Source organism: Leopardus geoffroyi, chromosome C2 (genome assembly GCF_018350155.1).
Source record: "Leopardus geoffroyi isolate Oge1 chromosome C2, O.geoffroyi_Oge1_pat1.0, whole genome shotgun sequence".
NCBI classification, from domain to species: domain Eukaryota; kingdom Metazoa; phylum Chordata; class Mammalia; order Carnivora; family Felidae; genus Leopardus; species Leopardus geoffroyi.
In genome coordinates this window covers 2,073,201-2,096,204 of record NC_059333.1, presented here as the reverse complement: position 1 = coordinate 2,096,204, position 23,004 = coordinate 2,073,201, and the positions used below count along the sequence as shown (strand labels likewise).

At 56.9% G+C, this 23,004-nt stretch overlaps 2 protein-coding genes, 1 long non-coding RNA gene and 1 other non-coding gene across 24 annotated transcripts in view; all 4 read left to right on the top strand.

Moving 5' to 3' along the window:
* TRPM2 (transient receptor potential cation channel subfamily M member 2) overlaps positions 1-5,917 on the top strand; it is a 54,487-nt gene extending 48,570 nt beyond the window's left edge. For 16 of the 21 annotated variants that reach the window (XM_045501171.1, XM_045501169.1, XM_045501176.1 and 13 more), the window contains 5 exons: positions 47-133; positions 700-805; positions 2,367-2,468; positions 3,833-3,949; positions 4,542-5,917. In XM_045501171.1, the coding sequence (XP_045357127.1) occupies positions 47-133; positions 700-805; positions 2,367-2,468; positions 3,833-3,949; positions 4,542-4,667 (538 nt within the window). In that variant the 3' untranslated portion in view covers positions 4,668-5,917. Of the gene's footprint in view, positions 1-46; positions 134-699; positions 806-2,366; positions 2,469-3,574; positions 3,639-3,832; positions 3,950-4,541 lie in introns of those variants that run through there. The other 5 variants (XM_045501179.1, XM_045501181.1, XM_045501182.1 and 2 more) reach the window with 5 other exon arrangements.
* LOC123576292 lies at positions 759-835 on the top strand. The gene has a single exon (XR_006701300.1). It is a non-coding gene; the product is annotated as a Z6 small nucleolar RNA (small nucleolar RNA).
* An 817-nt stretch (positions 5,918-6,734) lies between the features above and the next one.
* LOC123575983 lies at positions 6,735-9,043 on the top strand. Its single transcript, XR_006701116.1, has 2 exons — positions 6,735-6,884; positions 7,678-9,043. It is a non-coding gene; the product is annotated as an uncharacterized LOC123575983 (long non-coding RNA).
* A 7,491-nt stretch (positions 9,044-16,534) lies between these two features.
* LRRC3 (leucine rich repeat containing 3) lies at positions 16,535-22,292 on the top strand. The gene is made up of 2 exons (XM_045501167.1): positions 16,535-16,695; positions 17,326-22,292. Exon 2 carries the CDS (start codon positions 17,482-17,484, stop codon positions 18,253-18,255), a length of 774 nt encoding a protein of 257 aa, XP_045357123.1. The 5' UTR covers positions 16,535-16,695; positions 17,326-17,481; the 3' UTR covers positions 18,256-22,292.
* The last annotated feature ends 712 nt before the right edge of the window (positions 22,293-23,004 follow it).

Below are 23,004 nucleotides of genomic sequence, written 5' to 3'. Positions count from 1 at the left end.
TCCCGCCAGATGCAGGCAGCAATCTAAGCAGACCCGTCCTCCCCAGGAACCCCATGGGCCGCACAGGACTGCGTGGACGTGGAAGCCTCTGTTGCTTTGGACCCAACCACACGCTGCAGCCTGTGATCACCCGGTGAGTGTGCCACTGAGGCACCCACGGGCCCCTCCCCACGTGCTCAGAGCTGAGGGGACAGATCGCACGTGGCACGTGGTGCCAGGCTCATGGTGGGGCCTGGATAAGTGTAAGTGCACCCGAGATGCAGGGCGGGGGTGTCCCTGTCCCCTAGGAAAAGCCCAGGCCTGTCCCTACCCCTGGAAGCTGCCCTGGCTTCCTTGTGGGCCCCCCTCGGTTAGTGGGCCTCTGGGAGGAGGGCAAAGCCATGGCCAGGGCCCAGGACCACAGACAAGATGAAAATACACATAATCCCGCCCAGCATTTCCAGAGTAAGGAGAGGAGCAGGTGGGGCCAGGCTGTGTGCTTCTTTGAGGCTGGTGATAAAAAAAGTATTTTCCTCAAAGGCCCGTCCACTCCAGTCCCTCCAGTGGTGTGGAAGCAGGAAAGACATCCTAATGGTCCCCGTCTCGGTTCTTCCCCTGGAGCCATGTTGGGAAAGGAGACAGGGTTGCCCCCGTCCGCCCCGTGTCCTCCTCAGTGGGGGGGGCTGACCGCAGAGTCCCTGTGAGCTGCCCCTTTTACAGGTGGAGGCGGAACCAGGGTGGAGCCATCTGCAGGAAAAGCATAAAGAAAATGCTCGAAGTGCTGGTCGTAAAGCACTCCCTCTCAGAACACTGGGCCTTGCCAGGGGTAAGCCATGCAAGCTGTCTGTCCAGAGCGTCTGTCCCTCCATCCATCCCACCCAACGACGGAACACCTGCTCCTACAGTCCCCGCCCTGGGCAGTTCTGGACTCTGTCCCTGGTGCTGAAGGACAAACCGGTACTTGGCTTTTTAGGAGGGATTCTCCCTGCTGTCTACTCATTTTGCTGTAGTGAAAACGGGTTCAGATACCCTCTGGGGTGAGCACCGTGTCCCGAGCACCAGGCTCAGCACTGCGGCTGCGTCAGGGGCTAGGCTGCGTGTTCTCGAGGAGCTCATGGCCTTGGAGGCAAATATGACTCCCCGTGCAGGTGTCTCAGGCAGGCACCTGCCTCTTTGTGTGCGGCCCTGAGCTGAGCCCTAAGGACAGGACAGGGGCCAGGGCTGGGAGGAGGGGGCATATGGCCCCTCAGCTCTGGAGTGGCAGCTGGTTGCAGGGCTGAAGGCCAGAATGCATCCGGGGCCTTGTGGGGATTAACATAACTGGGCTGCAGAAGGCCCGGGCTGGGCCCCCCAGGTGTTACTCCCAGATCAGTCTGCCTGCCCCGACTCCCACCCATGTTCTGGGGGTCCTGGCAAGAGGACCACGTTCCCTGACAGGCTCTGGGTCGGTGCACAGCATCTGGGCTGCAGCCCCATTTGGGAGCCTCTCCTCTGAGCCTGCTTCTGGGAAGTCGTGATTTACCCAACTCGGCACCCACCGTGGCCCAGTGGCCGCTCTCCTGGGGGCAGCCTGTTGGTGAGCATGTGTGGGGTGGTGGTTCCACTGGGTCCCCAGGATGCAACAAGGATTCTGGGCAGCTCCAGCCCTGCAGCCACGATCCCCTGTGCCCCCCAGCTGAAGGAGCACCACTCTGAACCAGGTATCGGGCTGGCCCCTCTCCCCCTGGGAGAGAGTCTCTAGCACGATTCAGCCTTCCTCTTGGGCACTTTGGCTTCTCCGGGTGGGACACTGGCCCAGTCCCTGGTGGCATCTTCCAAGCAGTGCACCTATAGCCCCGACCCTGCATGGGTCCCCCCACCACTGCAGCTTTTGGGGGGCACAGGCGTCTCAGGGGACAAAGCAGATGGATGTGATGTGGACTTCGAGAGACGTTAATAACAAACAGGGTCTCTTGGAGGGGTGGAGGCTGGGCAGTGCAGGTGCAGGGCCCATGTCCCTGGGGTGGGTGGCGTTGGGAGAGGCTGGGAGCTCAGCCTGGGGGAGCAGAGGTGAGAGACGGCATGTAGGGGAATGCAAGCAAATAGTTAAAACGTGCCCTTTTGCTGGTGGCCAGGGCACTGGAGGGCAGGGCGCATGTTGCTTTATGGGCGCCCACACGTACTCCCCAAACATTGTGCCTCTGGTCTGACGCACCCCTGCTCCACACAGGCTGACGTGGGCAGTGCACTCTGGACAATGTCACTCCAGCCCTGAGACAGCCAAACGGCCAGACACTCATCTGCCTGTGGCTCCAGGGGGCTGGCCTGCTGCCCACTCTGGGCAGATGGCCAGTGGAGGTGGGTCTCCGAACAGCCTTCCGACCTGCCCCTGCCTCCTCTCTGCCCAGGGCTCCCGGGAACCAGGAGACATACTGCCCCGGAAGCTGAAGCAGGTCCTCCGTAGAGAGTTCTGGTCTTCCTTCCAGAACTTGCTGACGCAGGGCACAGAGGTAAGGTGGCCTCTCTGCTGCGGTCCCATCTGTGTGCCCCGGCCCCCCACGGTGTGCTGGTGGGGAGGGCTGCAGGGTGAGCCGGATGGTCTGGCTCTGGTCCCTGGGCACCTGCCTTCCCTCCCTGACCTTCTTCTCTCCAGGTCAGGGGGGCAGGCCGCCTCCTCCGCCACACACACTCTTGCCCTGGGGCACGTGGGTGCACGGGGACCTCAGTGTCTGAGTCTCCGAGGGCAGAGGGAGCATTGGGCCAGCGCCTGGCTCCCCAAGGCCTGGATGGGGGTGGGGGCGGGGGGCCTGTATTCTCCACCGTCTTTTCTTAGTTACGAAAGTGGTACGTTACACGTCTGGTGTAACACACGCCCCTTCACACTCACCCACAGGAGCCCCGCTCCAGACTTTGTTTACTTCTTTACACGCCTGCCGCGGGCTCTGTTGCCAGTTTTCTCTCTGCGCTCGAACACCCATACACTCTTAATAAAAACGGGGCCACACAGCACACGCTTCTCTGTAACTTGCTTTTTCACTTAATTTGCAATGCTCATATTTACAAATTTGCCTCCTCTTTTCCATGGTCGCATAACGATTTGTGTCATGATTTCTTGAACGTCCTCTCGGTGGACCCAGAGTTGGTACTGGTCCTGTGTCTCTCCTATCTTAGGATGAAACAGGCGATCGCTGATATTTAGGGTGTCGACCTGTGAACCTGGTCATTTCATAAGGGCTGTCCTGTGCAGTGCCCCAGGGAATAGCACCGTCTCTTTGTAGAAAAGAATTAAGTAGTTTATTTATGGAGGTGAAGCATAACATAAAATTAACCATTTTAGAGCGAACAGGTCAGTGGCATTTAGTGCATTGGCCATGTTGTGCCACCGTCACCTCCCACCTGTTCCAGAACATCCCATCCCCCATGAGCAGTCATTGCCTTTCCCCCCACCATTCCCTGGCACCCACTGACCTGCGTTCTGTTCTGCGTCCCGGCCTGTTCAGGACACTGGCTGTAAGTGGAATCCCACGGGACGCACGCCGGCTTTGGCGTCTGGCTTCTTTCACTTAGTGCAATGTTTGTGACGTCCGCCGTCCCTTTTTCATCCTCCCGAAGACAGTCGAGGCGGGTGTGGATGCCAAGCCAGAGACCAGGAGGGCGCTGAGGGAGGCGCGGACCCCGCGGTGGGTCGGGCACGCGGGAGGTGGCGTTGGGGAGCAGGCGGCACGGGGCAGGGAGAGAGCCCGGCGGGGCCCCGGGAGCAGTGGACGGCTGTGCTCAGTGTCCCTGGGCCGGGATGGAGCGCAGGACGTGCATGGGGCCCCTCCCTCGGGGAGGAAGCCGTGGCGGACCGGCTCACCCCTGCGCTGCCTCCCAGGTATACAGAGGGTACGTGGACGACCCAAGGAACACGGACAACGCCTGGATTGAGACCGTGGCCGTCAGCATCCACTTCTCAGACCAGAGTGACATGGACCTGAAGAGGCTGAATTCTGTATGGGCCTGGGCCGCAGGCTCCCGGTTGTGGGGGGGGGGGGGAGATGCAGGCGAGTGAGCTCTGGGGGGGGGTCACTCGGGGCCTCCAGGAGGGGTCTGCCTGGCCTCCCAGGGGGCCGGAGCTGGCCAAGACCAGAGAGCGGGGGCTGCAGAGAGCAGAGGGCTCCGAGAGGCACTGGGAGAGGCGAGAGGGCACCAGCAGGTGGCTGGATGGGGACCCTCGGACGGGACTCCCTGGGGGAGGCTGGTTCCCATGCCTTCATGGGGATAATGTCTCCACATTTATATCAGTCCCACCGTCCCTAATCCAGACTGGATTTAAAGGACAGAACACCTGAGATGAAGGCCACCTGCTCTTTTCTCGTCAAGGACTTTCAGAGCTTGGCGGGAATTTCCTGTCATGCCTGAAGTAGCTGTTTTTTCTCCCCTTTGATAGAAGAATACAGGGAGGCAGCCCTAGGCAGAGACCAGGGGCGTGTGTCACCCCCCCCCCCCCACCGGGCCCTTCTGAGCCCAGCCACAGCTCTGGGGTGTGGGGCAGAGGCGGGGCCAGCTCAGGAGGGAGTCAGGACCTACGTTTGCCCTTGCAGCACCTGCATGCCTGTGACCCCGGGATGTCCGTCCGATGGCAGGTCGTGGACAGGCGCATCCCGCTGTATGCCAACCACAAGACCATCCTCCAGAAGGTGGCCACTCTGTATGGGGCTTTCTACTGACCCGTGGACTCTGGCCGGGCCCCGATGCCCGGGGCGGGTGAGGCTGGTCTACCCACAGCCCCCTTGGAAGCTCGGCTGCCAGGGACTCAGGCCGAGGCCGGCCACCCAAGGCACGGGCCGCCCTGGGCCTCGGATGGGCAAGGGGCTGCTGCTGGGACACCTCGCGGTGTGGTCTGGGAATCTGCTGCTTCTCACAGCCACCTCGAGTCACTGAGCAGGCGAGCCTGTGAGTTGGAGGGCGTCAGGGCGCCCTAAGAGGAGAGCCGAGGCAGGGCACGGGCCGGCTCTGGTCACACGGCCATTCCTCACGGCCGGCGTGGCTCCTGGGATCCCGCCAGCCATGGCTGCCCCTGGCGGCCTCAGCCCTCAGCCCAAGTGACTCCCTCCTGGTCATGTCGTGAGCAGCTCGCCCACCACCAGATGTGCATTGGCCCAAGGCCCGCATTTCCTGCACAGTTGGGACTGTGGCCTTGTCCTGGAGCCCACACCCCAGAGGTGGCACCCACCGTGACTTCACTCGGACCCTCACCTGCCCTGGGGTGGGGCCCCGTGGGAGCCTCAGTTCACTGCCTTGGCCTCTCAGGGCTGAGCCCCTTTGAGGGGCAAGAGCCAGGCGAGCACATGCCTTCTCTGGGGGTCAAAGTGTGTCTGCCTCTGTGCTGTCCTGGGGATCTGGGCAGGGGCTCTCCACGCACAGCGCTCCCTGTGAGCCCAGGGCGGGGCAGGCGGTGGGCCTAGATGGTGGGGGCGCCGCTCTGCTCAGTGTCCATGACTCACAAGCCATCAGCATAAACCGCCAACAGTCATCAGGGCCAGGATATCGTAAAACCCAACATTAAATCTGTTGCCCGTACCAGCCCGGCCAGCCTCTCTGTCTTCCCTACAGACGAAGTTACAGACATGGGCAGTGGTCAGGGGGCTGTGTCTGGGCCATTGAGACCTCTTCCGGCCCGCGGCCCAGCTGCCTGTGGCCCGAGGGCGTCTCCCGTGGCCATCTCCCCCCGGGTTCCTCCCCTTGGACACCCTGCAGGCTCCTCGGGCCCAGACCAGTCCACCCCCACCGGCCCCCCGTTTTTCATCCTCCTGGACCCGCCTCCAGCATGGCCCCCGGTGCCCAGGCTGGGACTCGGCAAGGCCACGCCCTGTCCGTGGCTGCCCACGCCCAGGTGTGGGGGGGCCTTGGTTTTTTATCTAGACTCCCAACTAGCATCCAACTGGCAGCACCGAATAAAAACATTTTAGAATGGAAAGACTCAGAAAATGTGTCGCCCGTGCATCCTTTCTGAAGGATCTTCTTTGTTTTTATTTTTATTGTTTACTTATTTATTTATGAATATAATTTCTTGCCACGTTAGCTAACATACGGTGTATGCAGCGTGCTCTTGGCTTCAGGGCTAGATTCCTGTGGTTCATCACTTACATGCCACACCCAGTGCTCAGCCCAGCAAGTGCCCTCCTCGGTGCCCGTCACCCATTTGCCCCTCCTCCCAGCTCAAACTGTCAGTTTGTTCTCCGTATTTAAGAGTCTCTTACGGTTTGCCGCCCTCTCTGTCTGAAGCTATGTTTCCCCTTCCCCTCCCCCATGGTCTTCCGTGAAGTTTCTCAAGTTCCACATATGAGTGAAAACATATGGTATCTGTCCTTCTCCGACTGACTTATTTCACTCAGCATAATACCTTCCAGTTCCGTCCACATTGTTGCAAACGGCAGGATTTCATTCTTCCTCGTTGCCAAGTAGTATTCCATTGTATGCATAAACCACATCTTTATCCATTCATCAAACGATGGACATTTGGGCTCTTTCCATAACTTGGCTATTGTTGAAAGTGCTGCGGTAAACATTGGGGTACAAGTGCCCCTCTGCATCAGCACTCCTGTATTGACTCCCTTGGGTCAATTCCTAGCAGTGCTATTGCTGCGTCGTAGGGTCGTTCTATCTTTAATATTTTGAGGAACCTCCACACTGTTTTCCAGAGCGGCTGCACCAGTTTGCATTCCCACCAGCAGTGCAAGAGGGTTGCCCTTTAAAAGAACTTCTGTAAGACGGATTCCAGAAAAGCGAAAAGAACTTCTGTAACACGGATTCCAGAAAAGCGAACCGCGGACTCAGCTGGGCTACTGTAACAAAATTCCACAGACGGGGCGGCTTAAACAATGGACTTGTTTCCAGTCCTGGAGGCCGGAGGTCTGAGACCCAGGGGCCAGCACCCGTCTCTGGTGAGGGCTCCCCTCCTGGCTTGGGGACGGCTGTCTCTCGCCGTGTGCCGAGTGCCTGTCCTCAGTGTGTGCATGGAGAGGGAGCGAGTGCTCTGGTGTCTCCTCTCAGAAGGACTGTAATCCTATGACGTCAGGGCTCCACTCTTAAGGCCTCATTTAACCTTAATTACTATATTAGAGGCCCCACCTCCAAATACAGCCACAAGGGGAGATAGGGCTCCAGCATATGAATTTGGGGGTGGGGTGGACACAATAACACACACACACACACGTGTGCACAGGTGCACAGCCCAAGCTCGGTGTAAGCCAAGAGACCATGAAGATGTATGGCTGCGTCTTACACCTGTTGAGGCACAGCGTAAAAAGAACATTTAACAAGCACTCAGCGCTAAAGCCCCCGATGGGGTCACTGGCAGCTGGCGGTGGAGGGCGATCCCAGCGCACGGGTGTCCTCTTGCCTAGGACAACGGGGGCGGGCTGGCCGGCCACACTGCCGCGCGGACGGTGGCGGCTCCCGGACGCGGGCAGCAAGCTGGGCTGTTGCGGGGCGAGCGGCCGCTGGCGGGACAGACACACACGAATCACTGTGAACCCCCGGCGGGGTCAAGTGGAAGGACAAAATCGGGGAAAATCAGGAACCAGCGGAGGATGGTCGCTGTGCAATAGAATGAGAGGAGACACTCAAAACGCCTCAGTGATTAGGACATGTGTGAATCGGGGTTTTCATACTGGAATAAAAAACAACCCGACTCGTTCTTTTTCGTGGCGCCTCGGACGCGGTGGGCTGCTTCAGGATGAAGCGGGACGTCTTCCCAGCTACCGGCTGCCGGAAACTCTTTGAACGGAAACCTCGTACCTTTTCTGAGAAGCGAATGGCCGCAGACGCCGGATGGACTTGGGGGAGAATGGAGGGGTGACGTGGTCTGGGTCACAGGTGGCCGTGATGGACAAGGCCTCCCCGTGAAGGGGGGTGTCTTGACCCATGGCCGCGTCCGCCTGCTGCTGAGCAGGGGGGTTCCTGCTACCGACCGGGGAGGAGCGGGGGAGAAAACACGACTCTGCTCGGGGTGCGTCTCGGATGCCAATCTCAGTGCTCTCCACTTGGTCCTTGTGGGACAGGGGGGAGGGATATTGCCGGCCTCACTGACCCACGGACTCCGAACTAGCGGGATCCGCGAGCTTTTCAGTCTCTCGAAGGAAGAGGCCTTCCGCCAGCACGTTGTGAGAACGCCCCTAAACAGAGAGGGTGAGAAACCTCGGGCCAAAGCGCCCAGGGTCTTGTTCCTCCGCGTGCCCTCCAGCAGGGACGTCGGCGCACTGCTCGGAAGGATCAGGACGCTAAGAAGACTAAGCAGGAGCGACAGAGTACGGCCGACTTGTGGGCAGCCGCTTGAAGGGGGCCAGGGGCAGATCTCCAAGAGACGGAGGCCGAAGAACAAGAAATAAATAGGATGATGCCTTATCTAACCACCTTAATTAATTTTTTTCATTCACAGCAAAACAGATCAACCGGGAGACACTCGGGTGGGAGAAAAGGGAGCATGGTCAGTCTGATGGCTCATAAAGTGTGCAAGAGACACCTTCCAGTTGAGAGTCCAGGCCACGCTGTGACGGTGGTAGAGACGGGCAGGGAGGGCTTCTTCCGCGGGGGGTGGGTAGCTCAGGAAAGGATTCTGAGCAGGACGTATCTACTGCGTTTTCTGGGAGGCATGGAGCAGCTTGGAAATAAAGGACTCGGACTGCTAAAAAAAATAATAACCCGACTCATTTCTATTGTTTTCTATGTATTTTTCTGTATCACCTGAGACAGAGAGACTCAGAGGAGCTGGCAGAGTGGAGAAGCCGTCTGGGCAAACGCTCTCAGAGAGAATGGTTAGGGAGACAGCGCTAAGCCGACCGCCAACCCCGGTCTGGGCCTTCTCGAAGGAGCACACACAGGTCCTGGGTTAGAGAAAGGCATCCATCTACGGAGAAGGCATCGCTGTCAGGAGCCGTTACCCACCCAACACCCTCGCTTTTTAAATATGTAAAGCAAACTTGATAGAAATTCAAGGGGAAATTGGCAAATTCACAGTAATATTTGAGATACTTCCTCAGAAATCAAGAAATCAAAGAGGAAGAGGAAAATAGGGCAGAGTGTGAATAACACAATGAAGACCGAAGTCACTCTGTGTGGTGTGTGTGTGCACATATATACATTCATACATGCTATGTATTTATATATATAATGTATATATTAAGCATATATACATTATGTACAACTTATACGTAAGTTTGTCGACACATAAATTATATAAATGATGTACAACGTATTTATATACATAATAAGAAATATATATTTATGTCTGTATAATAACTTAAGTGTAACATGCATACAGGGGCGCCTGGGTGGTTTAGTCGGTTGAGCGTCCGACTTCAGCTCAGGTCGTGATCCTACAGTTTGTGGGTTCGAGCCCCGTGTCGGGCTCTGGGCTGACAGCTCGGAGCCCGGAGCTTGCTTTGGATTCTGTGTCTCCCTGTCTCTCTGCCTCTCCCCGGCTCATGCTCTGTGTCTCTCTGTCTCAAAAATAAATAAATCATTAAAAACAATTTTTAGCATGCATCACACGTGCCACATACGTAAGCATACACTGCTTATATATGTGTGCGTATATGGCTCTGTACCCCGCACCCCAATAGCAGCAGCAAGAGGCCCAGAGGAGACACACGGTTCTCAGACACACACAGGACATTCACAAAAACCAGGCGTGCTCTCTATACACCACCGAGCAGATCTCAGCAACTTTGCCAAGGCGGCTCTGGGACGGGGCCACACGCTCCACACTCTTAGAACAGTCACATTAGAACAAAAACATACAGCAGAAGGGACAGAAAGTACGTCCAGTGGTTCCAGGAGCCTGTGCTTGGGATGTTGAGTGACCGGTCCCCTGACCAGCTCGGAGGGCAAGGAGGTGGCGTCCAGGGCAGGGCACCGCCGGATGATGTGTCCCTCTGGTCTCCGTTCTCCCTGGGCGGCTTCTGTCCTCACTCGGAAGCTGCCTGTTTCCTGGGTGGGAGCACTGGTGGGGAACAGCCGTGCCTCTCGGGAGAGCAGGCGCTGTCCCTGCGACTCTGCACAGCGCTCGGTCTCTGGGCCACCCCCACCTGCTCGGGGAGGGGCCGGTGAGGACCCGGAGCTGGGCATTGGCCAGGGAACCCAAGGGGGCCACCACGCCCTGCGAGGACGTGCCCTTCCACACCCTCCTCCCCGCCTGAGACCCGCACCGTTAGTCGTGAGCAGACCAACGCGAGACAGCAAGGATGTTCGTGTCCCGACCTGCCGGCTGTGGCTGGAGAGTCTCGCGGGGAAGGTTTCTAACCTTAGCTGCACTTGGAAGATTGAGAGTGAATTATCTAGGGTTAGAACTTAAGAAACTCAAGAAACGGCTACAACATAAATGCAGGGGCCAACGAAGTCAGGGTTTACGGAGGAGGAAAAGATAAAGCCATGGTGTGATGAATACATTAAAAAATCGGTTCTTGGAAAAGACGGTCCAGACAAAGCAGACAAAATGTGGCAATCCATCCACCGGCCGGGCTCTCGGAGGGCCGCTGGCCCCCTGGCCCTGCCTGTTCGGGTCCCCCACCAGCAGCCCGCAGGCCTCTCCCTTGGTGCGGCCGCAGGCCCTCCTGTGAGCCAGCTGGGGCTCTGTCTGGGCGTCCCCTGGCTGGGCCAGGGCAGGAGCTGGGGCCCCCTGGGGCGGCGTGGAGGCCGGGGCGGAGAGGGCTGAGCCTGGGCCAGCAAGGGGGTCGAGACAGCAGAGTGGCACTCCGGCCTCACCGAGATGTTTCACTCCTTGGCCTGGTTTCGTCCTGGCTCCCGCGGCTGCCGCGAGCTCGGCTCTTCCGTGCTGGTCCCCGGAGAGATGCTCTCAGACTCGCCCAGCAAAACCACCTTCCTGATGGGGAAGCAATTAGCCGGCTGGCGCAGCTGCCTGGCATCCCTGGGGACAGGAAGCCTGGACTCTGGGTGGATAAATGGGTGAGCTAATCAGCCCTGAGCCCAATTACAGTCGGAAGGGCAGCTACAGAGGGTGGTCCACGTGGCCAGGATAGCATTAGAAGGTTTCTGGTGTTTTGAGAGCACGGGCTGGTGGTCCGGAGTGGACGGAGAGCCAGACTCTCTCAGGGCTCTGTGGCCCAGGCCTGGCCGGCGGCCAGAGCCTCCTGTGAGGGCAGCCTGCGACCAGGAAGACCGCTCACCACACAGCCTTACACGAGCGCCTTGAATCCATCCATCCGTCTGTCCACTGATGCAGAACCACTGACACCTGTGACCATCCCTGAAGCGCAAACCTGGGTGGCACGTTACTATTTTCTGTTATTGAGGCAGAATACGCTTCGTCATCTGGGCAAATCTTAACTATGAGCAGACCGATGTGTTTTTACTTAGGGTAACAACCAGCACTGGGCTCCAGATCCAGATCATGCAGCCCAGGAGCAACCGCCCCCCCCGCCCCGCCCCATCCCTACTAGAACATTCCCTAAGCAGAACCACACAGCGTGAATTCACAGTGTCTGGACTCTCCCACTCTGCTTAATGTCTGTGGATCCCCCTGCATCGGCACCGTACTTTTTGGTAGTAACCCCGTTTAATTTGCTTAATTTAAACATTAAGATATTCCTTAACTTGGGGCTCCCTTCCAGCCTCTCTTTGATTTGCCATACGCTAACATGCTGGCAGCTTCAAGCCTCTTTAATCTTTAAAGATTTTAATCTCTTTAAAAGAGAGCTGGCTGCTCACAGCAGAAATAATCCCGTGTTGTGGGGTTCCTACACATGAGGACATATATGCCGTGTCAGCAACGCAGCACCCACTGCACGTGACGTGGCCAAACGTGGCCCGAGGGACCACCGTGGTAAGCAGCGACAGCTGGACGTGACACCCTGAGCAGCCACTGAAGTAACATGGTAGAGAGTTACAGCTGGGGTCAACTCAGGACGGAAGACGCAATCATAACACTCACTGCCAACAGAGGCAGGGGGAGAGGAGAAGGGAGCAGAGCAGAGGAAGATAGGCTAGAGCCCGAGCGTCGAGTGTGGGTTCTCACAGCCAAGACACCACTGCCGGGAAACGCCGTGGCCTGATTCTATTCTGCCCTCCCCCACGTCTCTGTCCAACCCAGGACCGGCATGACAGTTAGCTCTTCTCACTCTGTGGTCTGCTCCGGTCTGTGACAGTGACCGGTCTTTTCCTCCTGTCTTTTATGAAGTTCACAGACCAGTCACCTTGTAACATGTCTTTCAGTTTGGGTGTGTCTGAAGTGTTCTCACCAGTGCAGTGAGATTATGCATTTTTGGCAAGAACGTCACAGAAGCGATGTTGTGTGTTTCTGGGTCCATCACATCAAGGGCTGAGTGATGCCGGCTTGTCTTATTACCGATGATGTTAACCTTGGTCACATAGGTAGGGTGGCTTCTGCCAGGCTTCTCTACCGTAAAACCATTATTTTTCCCTTTGTAGTTAACAAATGTAGTGAGAAAGACACTTTGGTGCAATAGAAACCCCGAAGGAAGCGGGACAATGGAAGCAGACCCCTGTGCTGACCTAATCGCAAGGAGGCCATGGTGACTATGCTGGTGTCAGACAAAACCGAGGTCAAGGCAAAAAATCTCGGGGTGAAGAGGGTTATTTCATAATGATAAAGGGTCAATTAATAATAAATACATATTAATCTGAATATAGGACTTCAAATGCAGGAAGCAAAAACTGGTAGAACTGAAGGAAAGCAGACAAATCTACAGTCACAGAGACATCAACACCCCTCTCTCAGTAATTAATAAAACAAATAGAAAATCAGCAATAATGTAAAATACTAGAGTCACACTATCAGCAGACTTGACCTCATCGACACTTCTAGAACATTCCACTGAGCAACCATAGAACACATTTAAATACACGTATAACGATTATTAACACAGCCCACTTTTTGGGCCATAAATGAACCTCAACAAATTTAAAAGGACCCAAAGGATACAGAGTGTGCTCTCTGATGATGGATTTAAATGAATAATCAAAACCAGAAAGATCTTCAGAAAATCCCCAAATATCTGGAAACAAAATAAAACACTTCTAAGTCCATGAGTCAAAAAAGGAATCAAAAGGTAAATTAGAAAGTGTTTCAAACTTAGTGAATTTCATTACAAAATCCTGAGATGTAGCTAAAGCAGGACTTGGAGGAAAATTTATAGCACCAAAATGCCTGTACTAGAGAAGAAGAAAAGTCTCAAATCAGTGAGCTCAACTTTCACCGTAAGAAACAAACAAACAAACAAAAAAATTGAAGAGAAAATTAAACCCGATGTAAGCAAAAGATCAGAATGGATGTCAATTGGGAAAGAAAGCAGAAAAAAAAAAAAAAGAAATCAATGCAACTAAAAATGGGTTCTTTGAAAATGTCAATAAAATTGATAAACTTCTATCCTGACTGACTGATGAGTAAAAGAAAAGAAAGCTGATGCAAAATACCCGTATCAGGAATGGATTAACATCACTTCATACTCTGTATTGAAAAGATAACTAGGGAGCATTATGAGTAGCTTTATGCTGATCAATTAATTCAGATGAAACAGACAATTCCTCGAGAGAGATGAAGTACCAACATTTGGTCAAGGAAAAAAAAATAACCTCAGCAGCTCTATCTCTATTAAATAATTCAACAGCATACAAAAATGGTGATACATCATAGCCAAGTGGGATTTATTCCAAGGGCATAAGGTTAACTTAACACTTAACACTTGAAAATCTGTTAATATAATCTTCCATATAAACACACCAATTTTAAAAAAGGTTCTCAATGGGTGAAGAAAAGACATTTATTTGACAACATCCAAAACGCTTCCTGATAAAAACGCTCAGCAAACTAGAAATAGAAGGTATCAACCTTAAAAATAGCCAGTTATTTTACTGGCAAAATGAGTTTATTCAGGAAGCGTAGAGGAATTGCAATTTGGAACACGGCAAACTACAGTGAGCCACATGCAAATCCGAAGAGACAAAGGAAAGGTCAGCTTTTATTAGGTTGCAGGAGGAACTTGGGGAGGGTTGTGTTGAACAGGAGTTCATTGGAGAAGAACAAGAGTTCGAGGTTGTGACATTTCCTGATTGGCAGGAAGTGGTGGTTAGTGTGTTGTTGCTGGGGCAGGGAGGGATCTTCCTTCCTTTTCTTAAAAGGAGATTAAATTCTTATCGGAAAAATGTCCTCCCTCACAAGATAATTATCTTCCTTCTTCCTGCTGGTGATGCAGGCTTCAAGGAGCGATACATGTGTGACAGTACCCCTTCGGTACTTCCTGACTCCATTTTCAAGAGGTTTCCTCTATTTTCACAAAGGAAACTTCCTCTAATTGATATGAACAGCTTCAAAAGATCTACCACCAACGTTATTCCTAACAGACTGACTGCTTTCCCCCTAAGATCAGGATGGACAAGGATATCTGCTCTCAGTTCTCCTATTCAGTACTGAACTAGAGGCTCTAGCCAAAGCAATTAGGCACAGATTGAAGTAAAAGGCACGCAGACTGGAAAGAAAGAATACTCTTTTTATTTACAGATAACATGATTGTATATGTAGAAAATCCTAAGATATGTATGAAAAGTTAATGGAACTAATAAGTGATTTTAGCAAAGTTAAGTTTGGTATACAAAAATCACTTTTATTTCTGTATACTATCATTTAACAAACAGAAATTAGAATAAAGATACCATTTACAATAACATAAAACTATCAGAAATAAGTATGACAAGAGATGTGCAAGATATGTAAACCAAAAACTACAAAACACAACTGAAAGAAACAAAAGCAGTTCTAAATAAATGAGAAGATATACCATGTTCATGGACTGAAAGACTCAATATTGTCAAGATATTAATTCTCTCAAACTGATCTATGGATTCAGTGGAATCCCAAACAAAACGCAATGGGTTTTTTTGGTGGAAGTTGGTAAGTTGGTTCTAAAATTCATGAGGGAGTGCAAAAGATCTAGATGACCAAAAGAATATGAAGGCACAAAGCTGGGAGGTTTACACTACCTGATTCAAGAATCATTAAAAGGGGCGCCTGGGTGGCTCAGTTGGTTAAGTGTCCAACTTCATGTGTTTGAGCCCAGCATTGGGCTCTGTGCTGACAGCTTGGAGCCTGGAGCCTGCTTTGGATTATGTGTCTAACCTGTCTCTTTGCCCCTCCCCTGCTTGTGCCCTGTCTCTATCTCTCTCAAAAATAAACATTAAAAAAAAAAGAACTGTTATAAAGCCACAGCAATAAAGACAGCTTGGACAATTGGCATAAAAATAGGCAAACAGACCAATGGAACGCAGAGAGCACAGGAGACTCACACACATCTAGGACCACTGATATTCAACAGAGGGTCACAGGCACCTCAGCTGAGAAGGGACGGTTACTTCAACAAACAGCCCTGGAAACTGAATATCCACACGCAGAAAAAAACAGACTTGAATTATATATCTCACGCCATGTACCCAAACTAACTCAAGATGGATAAGAGACATACGTGGGCATATACAGCATGGCACATTCATATTACGTGCTCCTACAAAGGAATAACCATCGACTGCTGCAGTACCAAGAGTGCAGAGAGAAATGAGCTAGACTCCGCCTATACAAGTTCCAGCAAGCGCGAGCTCATGGACTGGGCTCAGCAGGTACTTGCCTGGGGAGGGGGCTGGAGGGAAAGGGGGAAACTCTGGGCTATTTATTGCATTATTCGTGGTGATGGCTTCACGCGTGCATGCAGGTGTCAAACACAGCGAATGCAAATACGTGTGTCATTACACCACAATAAAGATGCTTTTGAAACCCTGGAGAGGGCTCTGATCCAGCATAAACGCTAGACCCCACCCCTACATTCCCTCGCCAGGACCTGAGAGGGTGGGGGCTGGGGCAGGACCCAGCCGGGCGGAGACCCAACCTCACTAACCAGCCTCGGGGGCCGCGGGCAGCGGACCTGCGGGAAAAAGCACCGCTTTTTCGGTCTCCGCCCAACACCCACCGCCCCCAACCTCAGAGCCAGGCGGCAGGGCAGGGACTGGGTCTGCGGCCCTACGGCCCGCCCTCAGCCCCGCCCACAGCCTCCGAGACCCCGCCCCACCTCCGATCTAACGGTGCCACCTCCCCCCCAACGGACCCCAGACTCCGCCCAGGCCCCGCCCCTGTCCCACAGGCCCCTCTTTGCCCTGGCCCCACCCCTCTGCAGACTCCGTCCGAGCCCTGCGCCGCCCCTCCTCCGCCTCAATCCCCGCCTCATCCCAGATTCTGCCTTAAGGCCCGCCCCGCCCCACCACGGCCTCAGACCCCGCCCCAGACCCCACCCCACGATGCAGTACAGCCCCGCCCCCAACCCGCCCCATCCAAGACTCCGCCCAGGCCCCGCCCCATTGTGCCTCACAGCCCCGCCCCCTCGCCGCACCCAGGCCCCGCCCCACACCTCTTCTTACAGCCCCGCCTCCAGCCCCGCCCTACCCCCGGCTCCACGCCTTCCTGCCCTTGCAGCTCCGCCCCCACCGCAGGCCTCGCCCACAGGCCCCACCCCGTCTCGCCCTTGCAGCCCCGCCCCCAGGCCCTGCCCCTCGTCCTCAGGCCCCGCCCCCGCCCCAGGCCCCGCCTCGCGGAGCCGCAGGCAGAGCCGCGCGCGTCCCGAGCGGCCGCAGAGGTGGGCGCAGGCCCGGGGTCGCCTCCGCACCCGGGTGTGGCTCGGGTCGGGCTCGAGCGGCCGGGAGCGTCGCGCAGAACGGTGTCCGGAGGCGGCCGCGCAGGTAAAGCCCCCGCCCCGGGGGTCGCGGGGGTCGCGGGGGTCGCGGGGTCCGGGCCCCGCCCGCCAGGCCCGGCGCGCGGCGCCGCCACTCCACGCCCCAGAGCGGCCGCGCGCCCAGGGCTTGGCTTTGCTGTTCTCGGTTTCCTTCTTTCTCTAACACAACTGAAATAAAAAGGCGCCGCCCCCGCCGCCGCGTGCTCCGTCCTGTCGGGGCTGACAAAGAGGACCTTTAGCTCTTACTACACTTCCCCGAGGGCTGTCAGAGGGAGCGCCGCCAGTCGGTGGCTCATCCGGCCGCCCTGCATCACGGTTTCTTAAGAGAACCCTGCAGCCCGGTCCTCTCGGTTTCCAGCCTTGAGCAGCTGGGGGGCGGTGGACCCTCGCCGGGCCGGGCAAGCCCCTGGTCCCCTAGGTGTGCAGTGGGTGTGTCCAGGGTTCCTGGACCCAGCCAGCGGTCGGCACGACCTGTCCTTGCTCTTCTGGGTGGCTTGGGAATCCCTGGAAATAAGTGACAGAGACCCCCGCTGGTCAGATGCTTCAGTGTGCCCGTGACATGCCCCCCCAAAGTCAGAGCGCTCCGGGGTTCCCTGCTGGAGCACGGTCACTGATGCTGCTTGCTGCTCTCTTCTAGAACTGACAGAACCCCGCTTTTCCTGGCACGCGAGGAACGAGAGTTCATGTGTGTGTCCGATGGTCGCTTGCGCAGCGGCGGCCGGGGGAGTGGGGAAAAACGCAGCTCTGCGGCAGAGTGAGCGGACGCTGTCGTGTGTCCCCAGGCGTGGTCAGCATGGGCCCCGTGGGCAAGCAGAGCCCCTCAGGCCCACCGGGCCCCACGGGCGGGTCTTGCCTCCTCCTCCTCTTCTGCCTGCGCTTGGGCGCTTCCTGCCCACAGGGCTGCCAGTGCCCTGACCACGCTGGGGCCGTGGCCGTCCACTGCAGCGCGAGGGGCCTGCAGGAGATCCCCAAGGACATCCCTGCCGACGCCGTGCTCCTGAAGCTTGATGCCAACAAGATCGCCCACATCCCCAACGGGGCCTTCCAGCACCTGAACCAGTTGAGAGAGCTGGACTTGTCCCAGAACACCATCGAGACCATCGGCCCCGCTGCCTTCTCGGGCCTGGCCGGGGGCCTGCGGCTGCTGGACCTGTCTCATAACCGCATCCGCAGGATTCCCAAGGATGCCCTGGGCAAGCTCAGCGCCAAGATCCGCCTGTCCCACAACCCCCTGCACTGCGAGTGTGCGCTGCAGGAGGCGCTGTGGGAGCTGAAGCTGGACCCCGAGTCGGTGGACGAGATCGCCTGCCACACGGCCGTGCGGGACGAGTACGTGGGCAAGCCGCTCATCCAGGCGCTCGACTCCGGCGTCAGCTTCTGCAGCACCCACCACAAGACCACCGACGTGGCCATGCTGGTCACCATGTTCGGCTGGTTCGCCATGGTGATCGCCTACGTCGTGTACTACGTGCGCCAGAACCAGGAGGACGCCAGGAAGCACCTGGAGTACCTGAAGTCCCTGCCCAGCGCCCCCGCGTCCAAGGACCCCGTCGGCCCCGCGCCCTAGTGCCCGCTGGCCGGAGCAGCGCGCTGCCCGCCTGTCCCCCAGCACTTTTGTAGAGGATGGTGACTGACTCCTGCTTGCAAGACCCCTGAGCGGCGGGTCCCCACAGCCCTTCTGTGCAGCACCCCACCCTTCCAGAACCCTCTCTCGTGTTGTGTTTTAGTCACCACGCCGCCTTTCAAGTCCAACGTGTTACCGTCGGGCCTGCTTGACGGGCCAGGAAACCAAAGCTTGGAGAAACGGCATCGCCCGCCACCATACAGTTGGGAAACGACCCAGTCGGGACTTAACACCAGGCCGCCTGTCGTGACGTTCCATGTCCCTTGCACTCAGCTGGCCGCTTCCCCGAGGCGTCCGTAGGGTGTGAACAGCGTTCAGAGAAGAATGGGCTCACGCCCGGGAGCGTGAGGTCAGCCCGCAGAGGGTGGGGTGCAGACTGGTCTGTTGGAGGCAGAGTCCTACACCGCAGAACTGGGCTGCCTTGCCCCCGAGTAGTGGTTCCTGAGCACATCCGACCGCAGGACTCTTTCCAGAGCAAAGTAGTAGAGACCAGGTTTTTCTCGAGAGGTAAGTGAAAAAGCATAGTTCAAACTAACCTTTGAACAGCTTTGTTTATTCTCAGAATGTTTGTTAAGAGTCACGTTTGCACGGAAATTTCACTCCGGGGAGAGGGGGAAAAATCGTAAAAATCAAAACCCGAGAAAAGCATGGACAGCAACCCGAAAAAGGTCCAGAGTGGATCGTCAAGGAGGGCAGTGTCCGCAGCCAGACCGGTGCGTCCCTGCCCTCGGTCCCGCCACTGTCCGAGCCTGGTTTGGGGGAAGGCCCGTCATCCTGGGTCGATACCGTGCCTTGCTTTTCTACTCACTGATGCCTAAAGCAGGTCCTTCTCCAGGACAGGAGGACTGAGATTTGGTGTCTCAAGGCCAGTCAGCGGGAGGCTCCCTTTCTCCAGCAACAGGAAGTCCGTCCCTTCCTCTCTCTGTCTCCCTGCCTCTCTCTCCACCTTTGCCACCAAGAATCTCAGAGCTAATTCCTGTGTGACTTTATGTTCGGGGCAGACATTACCTCCACCTGTGTAACCATGATCTGTCTTCCCTGTTTTATTTTTTGATGCCTTTTGTATGAGTATTTATTTTTAAATTGCTTCAAATATTTGGGGGGGGGGGAGACAAAATTGGGACACATTGCTCATGAACTTGAGGGATAAAGGGTACAAGTTTCATCGAGCAGATGCTTAGAAAGGATTAAAATAGAGGGTGGTCCGTACTCGGAAAGCGTCACATGATCTGACGTGGGACACGAACACGGGATCCTATCTGAGCGTTGATTCAGAGATTCAGATTCCCCGGCTGAGACCCGAAAGGCTCGTCCAGACGAGGTCATGATTTTTTCAGTTATGGTGCATTAAAAAGAAACAGCCGTCAGCTTCCAAATACCCTCCCGCACCCAAACCCCCCACTTCTCTGCCCCCTGTCCAAATCAGGTGTGCAGGGATGGGGGGCAGGGCCCAGGGCTGCCTCCCGCAGCCTGACACTCCCAGGGACGAAGGTAGGTGCTGCTGCTGGCTGACCAGCAGGGCAGGGGCCCCACCCGCCCAGGGTGCGTGTGGTGGGGAGAGGGGGGCCACCACCCGAGGAGCTCACCACCTGTGGGTTTGCCTGATGGAGGTGACCCGCTACAGGTGCGGGCGCGGCGTGCCGGGGTCCTGTGGGTACGCCTCCGTGCTGTGAGGGAGGCCTTGGCTTTGTGGGGGCCTGTCCCCTGCCAGGGAACTCCACATTTCCTCTTATGCCAGAATGAGCCCAGAGAGCCTGGATTCCACCCAAATGTGGCTCTTCAGGGAGTGCGCGGGGCGTGGGGGCTCCTTCCCTCCTCGCCCTTGTTGAGGACCCTGGACACACCAGAAGGTCCTCTCCCTCTCCCTCGTACCCTGAGGCACAGTCGGCTGCCAGGCCTTCCTGGCCTTTCCGGGACCTCGCCCTTCAGGGGGTGTCCCAGAGCGCACGCCTCCCTCCAAGGAAGGCCACCGGGTCCCTAAACTCCAGGGCCACGAAGCTCCTTCCTGCTCGTGTGCTCCCTCCCTGGTCCCCGGGAGCCCTCTGCTCTCCCGGGCCACAATCATCATCTCCCCTCTTTCCCCTCCCCTTGAGGGACCCCTTAATGACACGCTGCCAGGGCCCACCCCCTTCCTCACTGCCACGTGTGAGTGCGTCCCGCTGGAGGCCCCCAAGGGCCCCACGGCTGAGCGGCCCCAGCCCTGCACCAGTGGGCGTTTACTTCCGTCTTAAATCTGCCGGGGTGGGGCAGGGTCTAGCTGGCCTCCCAGGGAGAATCCGTGGTGACCGTGTCAGGTACGCGACAAAGGGGGTGTCTTGGCTGGCCAGTCTCAGGGGTAGTGGGGTCACAGCCTTATGGAACGTGGGTGGTCCTTGGCTCTCACTGTGATCCCCAGACAAGGGACCTTCAAAGCTCTTCATGCACATACACGTTCCAGTCTGTGAAGCCCGTTTACCGCGGGAGGTGACACGTCACAAGGTCTGGGCTTCAGGGCAGGGTGACTCCAGGGCTCCCCATGGGGCAGGAGGTTGGAGCAGCCACCCTAGCTCAGGGTAGTGACGGGGCCTCCCTTCCTTCCCATGGGGGTTGGCGGAAGGGGTCTGGCTTCTAGGGAGGCCTGAGGGCCAGAGGGGTGACGAGGGGCCGTGAGAGGCTCATGGAACCCTTCGGGGAGCCTGGTCTCCCTGCTCAGCTGCTCTGGTTGGGCTGGGGGAGGCTTCCTGCTCCCTTGGTCCCCAGCCTCACCCTGGATGTGCCTCGTGGAGCTCAGAGTCCCACCCCCAACCTGACCCTAGGAGGGGACGCCTGATAACTCGTGGCCTCCTGGTGCCCCAGCCTGCCTCCACTTTGGGCTTTGGGGTCGCTCCCTTGGGTGGCCCAGTGGTGGGGATGGACCATCTGGACACTCGGGGGCCATCCCTGGTGGGTGGGCTCCTGGGCAGAAGACCCCTGCGTGGAGGGCGCTCCCAGCTGGGCTCCATGGGGAGGACAGGACGCACACCGCCAGGGTTCCTGCAAGGCTGGGACTGGGGGCTCCTCTTGTAGACTCTGTTCTAAAGCCCTGGAACCAGGGGCCGCCTCCCGCCATGGGGCCCCAAGTCCCCAGGTTGGCCTGCAGTGAGGGTGGATGCTGGTTTTAAATTGGACACACGATTGGGTAAACCCAGGTGTATTTTCCTCTTTTTTAAAAAATTTTTAAAAACGTTCTTTATTTATTTTTGAGAGAGACAGAGTGCAAGCAGGGGAGGGGCAGAGAGAGAGGGGGACGCAGAATCCAAAGCAGGCTCCCAGCACGGAGTCCGACGCGGGGCTGGAACCCACGAACCGTGAGATCAAGACCTGAGCCGAAGTCGGACGCTCAGCCGACCGAGCCACCCGGGCGCCCCTCGGGTGTGCTTTCTTAATGGAAGGTGGCTGCGGGCAGCAGGGGAGGGGAGTCAGGCGGTTGAGAGCAGGGGCTGCGCAGCACAGCGCTTCTGGCTCCGCCCTGTGGCGGCTTGGATTCCACACGCGGTCTAAGGAGTGTGCATGCAGACGCCCTTGTGCGGGGCTGCAGGGGGTCAGCTCCTCCCAGAGGGTCAGCAGAACGCTGGGGCATCAGCCAAGTCGAGGCTGGGGTGCGAGGGCGTCTGAGCGGTGGAGCTGGGTCCCGGTCACGAGCACTGGAGACGGCTCGGTGGGCGCTGTGCGCCGGCCTCAGCCCTGCTGGCTTTCCTGCACCTGCTCTCCGGGCTCCCTTGCCGCGGGTTCTCGACAGATGCATTTACAGGAGACGTTGATCCTGGACTGAGTTACCTGGGGAGAAGCCAGGGCTGCTTTGGCAGACTGTGGCAGAGATGGAATGTTCTGGATTTGTGGCAGCTCCCGGCAAACGCAGGAGCCTGGCATGGTTTCTGTAGTCCTCTTTCCCGGAAGCTGGGTCCAAAGTCTCACTGCCCTCCCCGCTGCCTCTGACCTCTCAATAAACCCCTTTGTGCTTACATTGGCTGGAGTGGATTCTGTTATCTGCGTCTCTGACCCACTCGACCCAGACCTGCCCCCCGTGCCTTCTTGCTGCAGACCTTGCCAGTACTGAAGCTTCCGGACCCAGCACACCTGAGAGCCCACGGCGTGGCAGAGGGGTGCCGCGGGTGCGGGAGCCAGCTCGTACAGGCTCCAACCGGCTCACGACGGCCAATAGTTAAGTTGGGGGGCATCTTGTGAGCCAGTCGACATCATGATGGCAGCTTGAGGTTGACCACGGGGAGAGTCTGTACCCCAGGCGATTGATGGCACCACAACCAGGCTCCGCTCTCCCGCTCCAGGAGATTGTTAGCCATGTGGGAGCGAGCCGCTGCTGGGGACAGGGCGGTGGGGGCAGGAGGCTGGCGGGAGGGTCACCGCGGTCACCGTAACCCGCAGTAAACGCGCCTGCTGGGCACGAGTTCCTGTGATTTCAGTGTGCGCTTTCTTCCCAAGCTCAGGACCAGAGTCAGGAGGGTGCAGGGCCCTGCGGCAAGTGGGCGGGGAGGCCTGCAGCAGCCCCAGGCCCCAGGTGGGACGGCCTGCTCTCCAGCCAGCCTTGGCGAACTCCCCCCTGGGGCCTGGCCGCTGTCGGGAATATTTCCATTTTCAGACGAGAAGCCGAGACTCTGAGGTCTGGAGGGGACAGATGCCCAACTTGGGAGGCAGCTGTGTGGGGCTGGGCTGGGC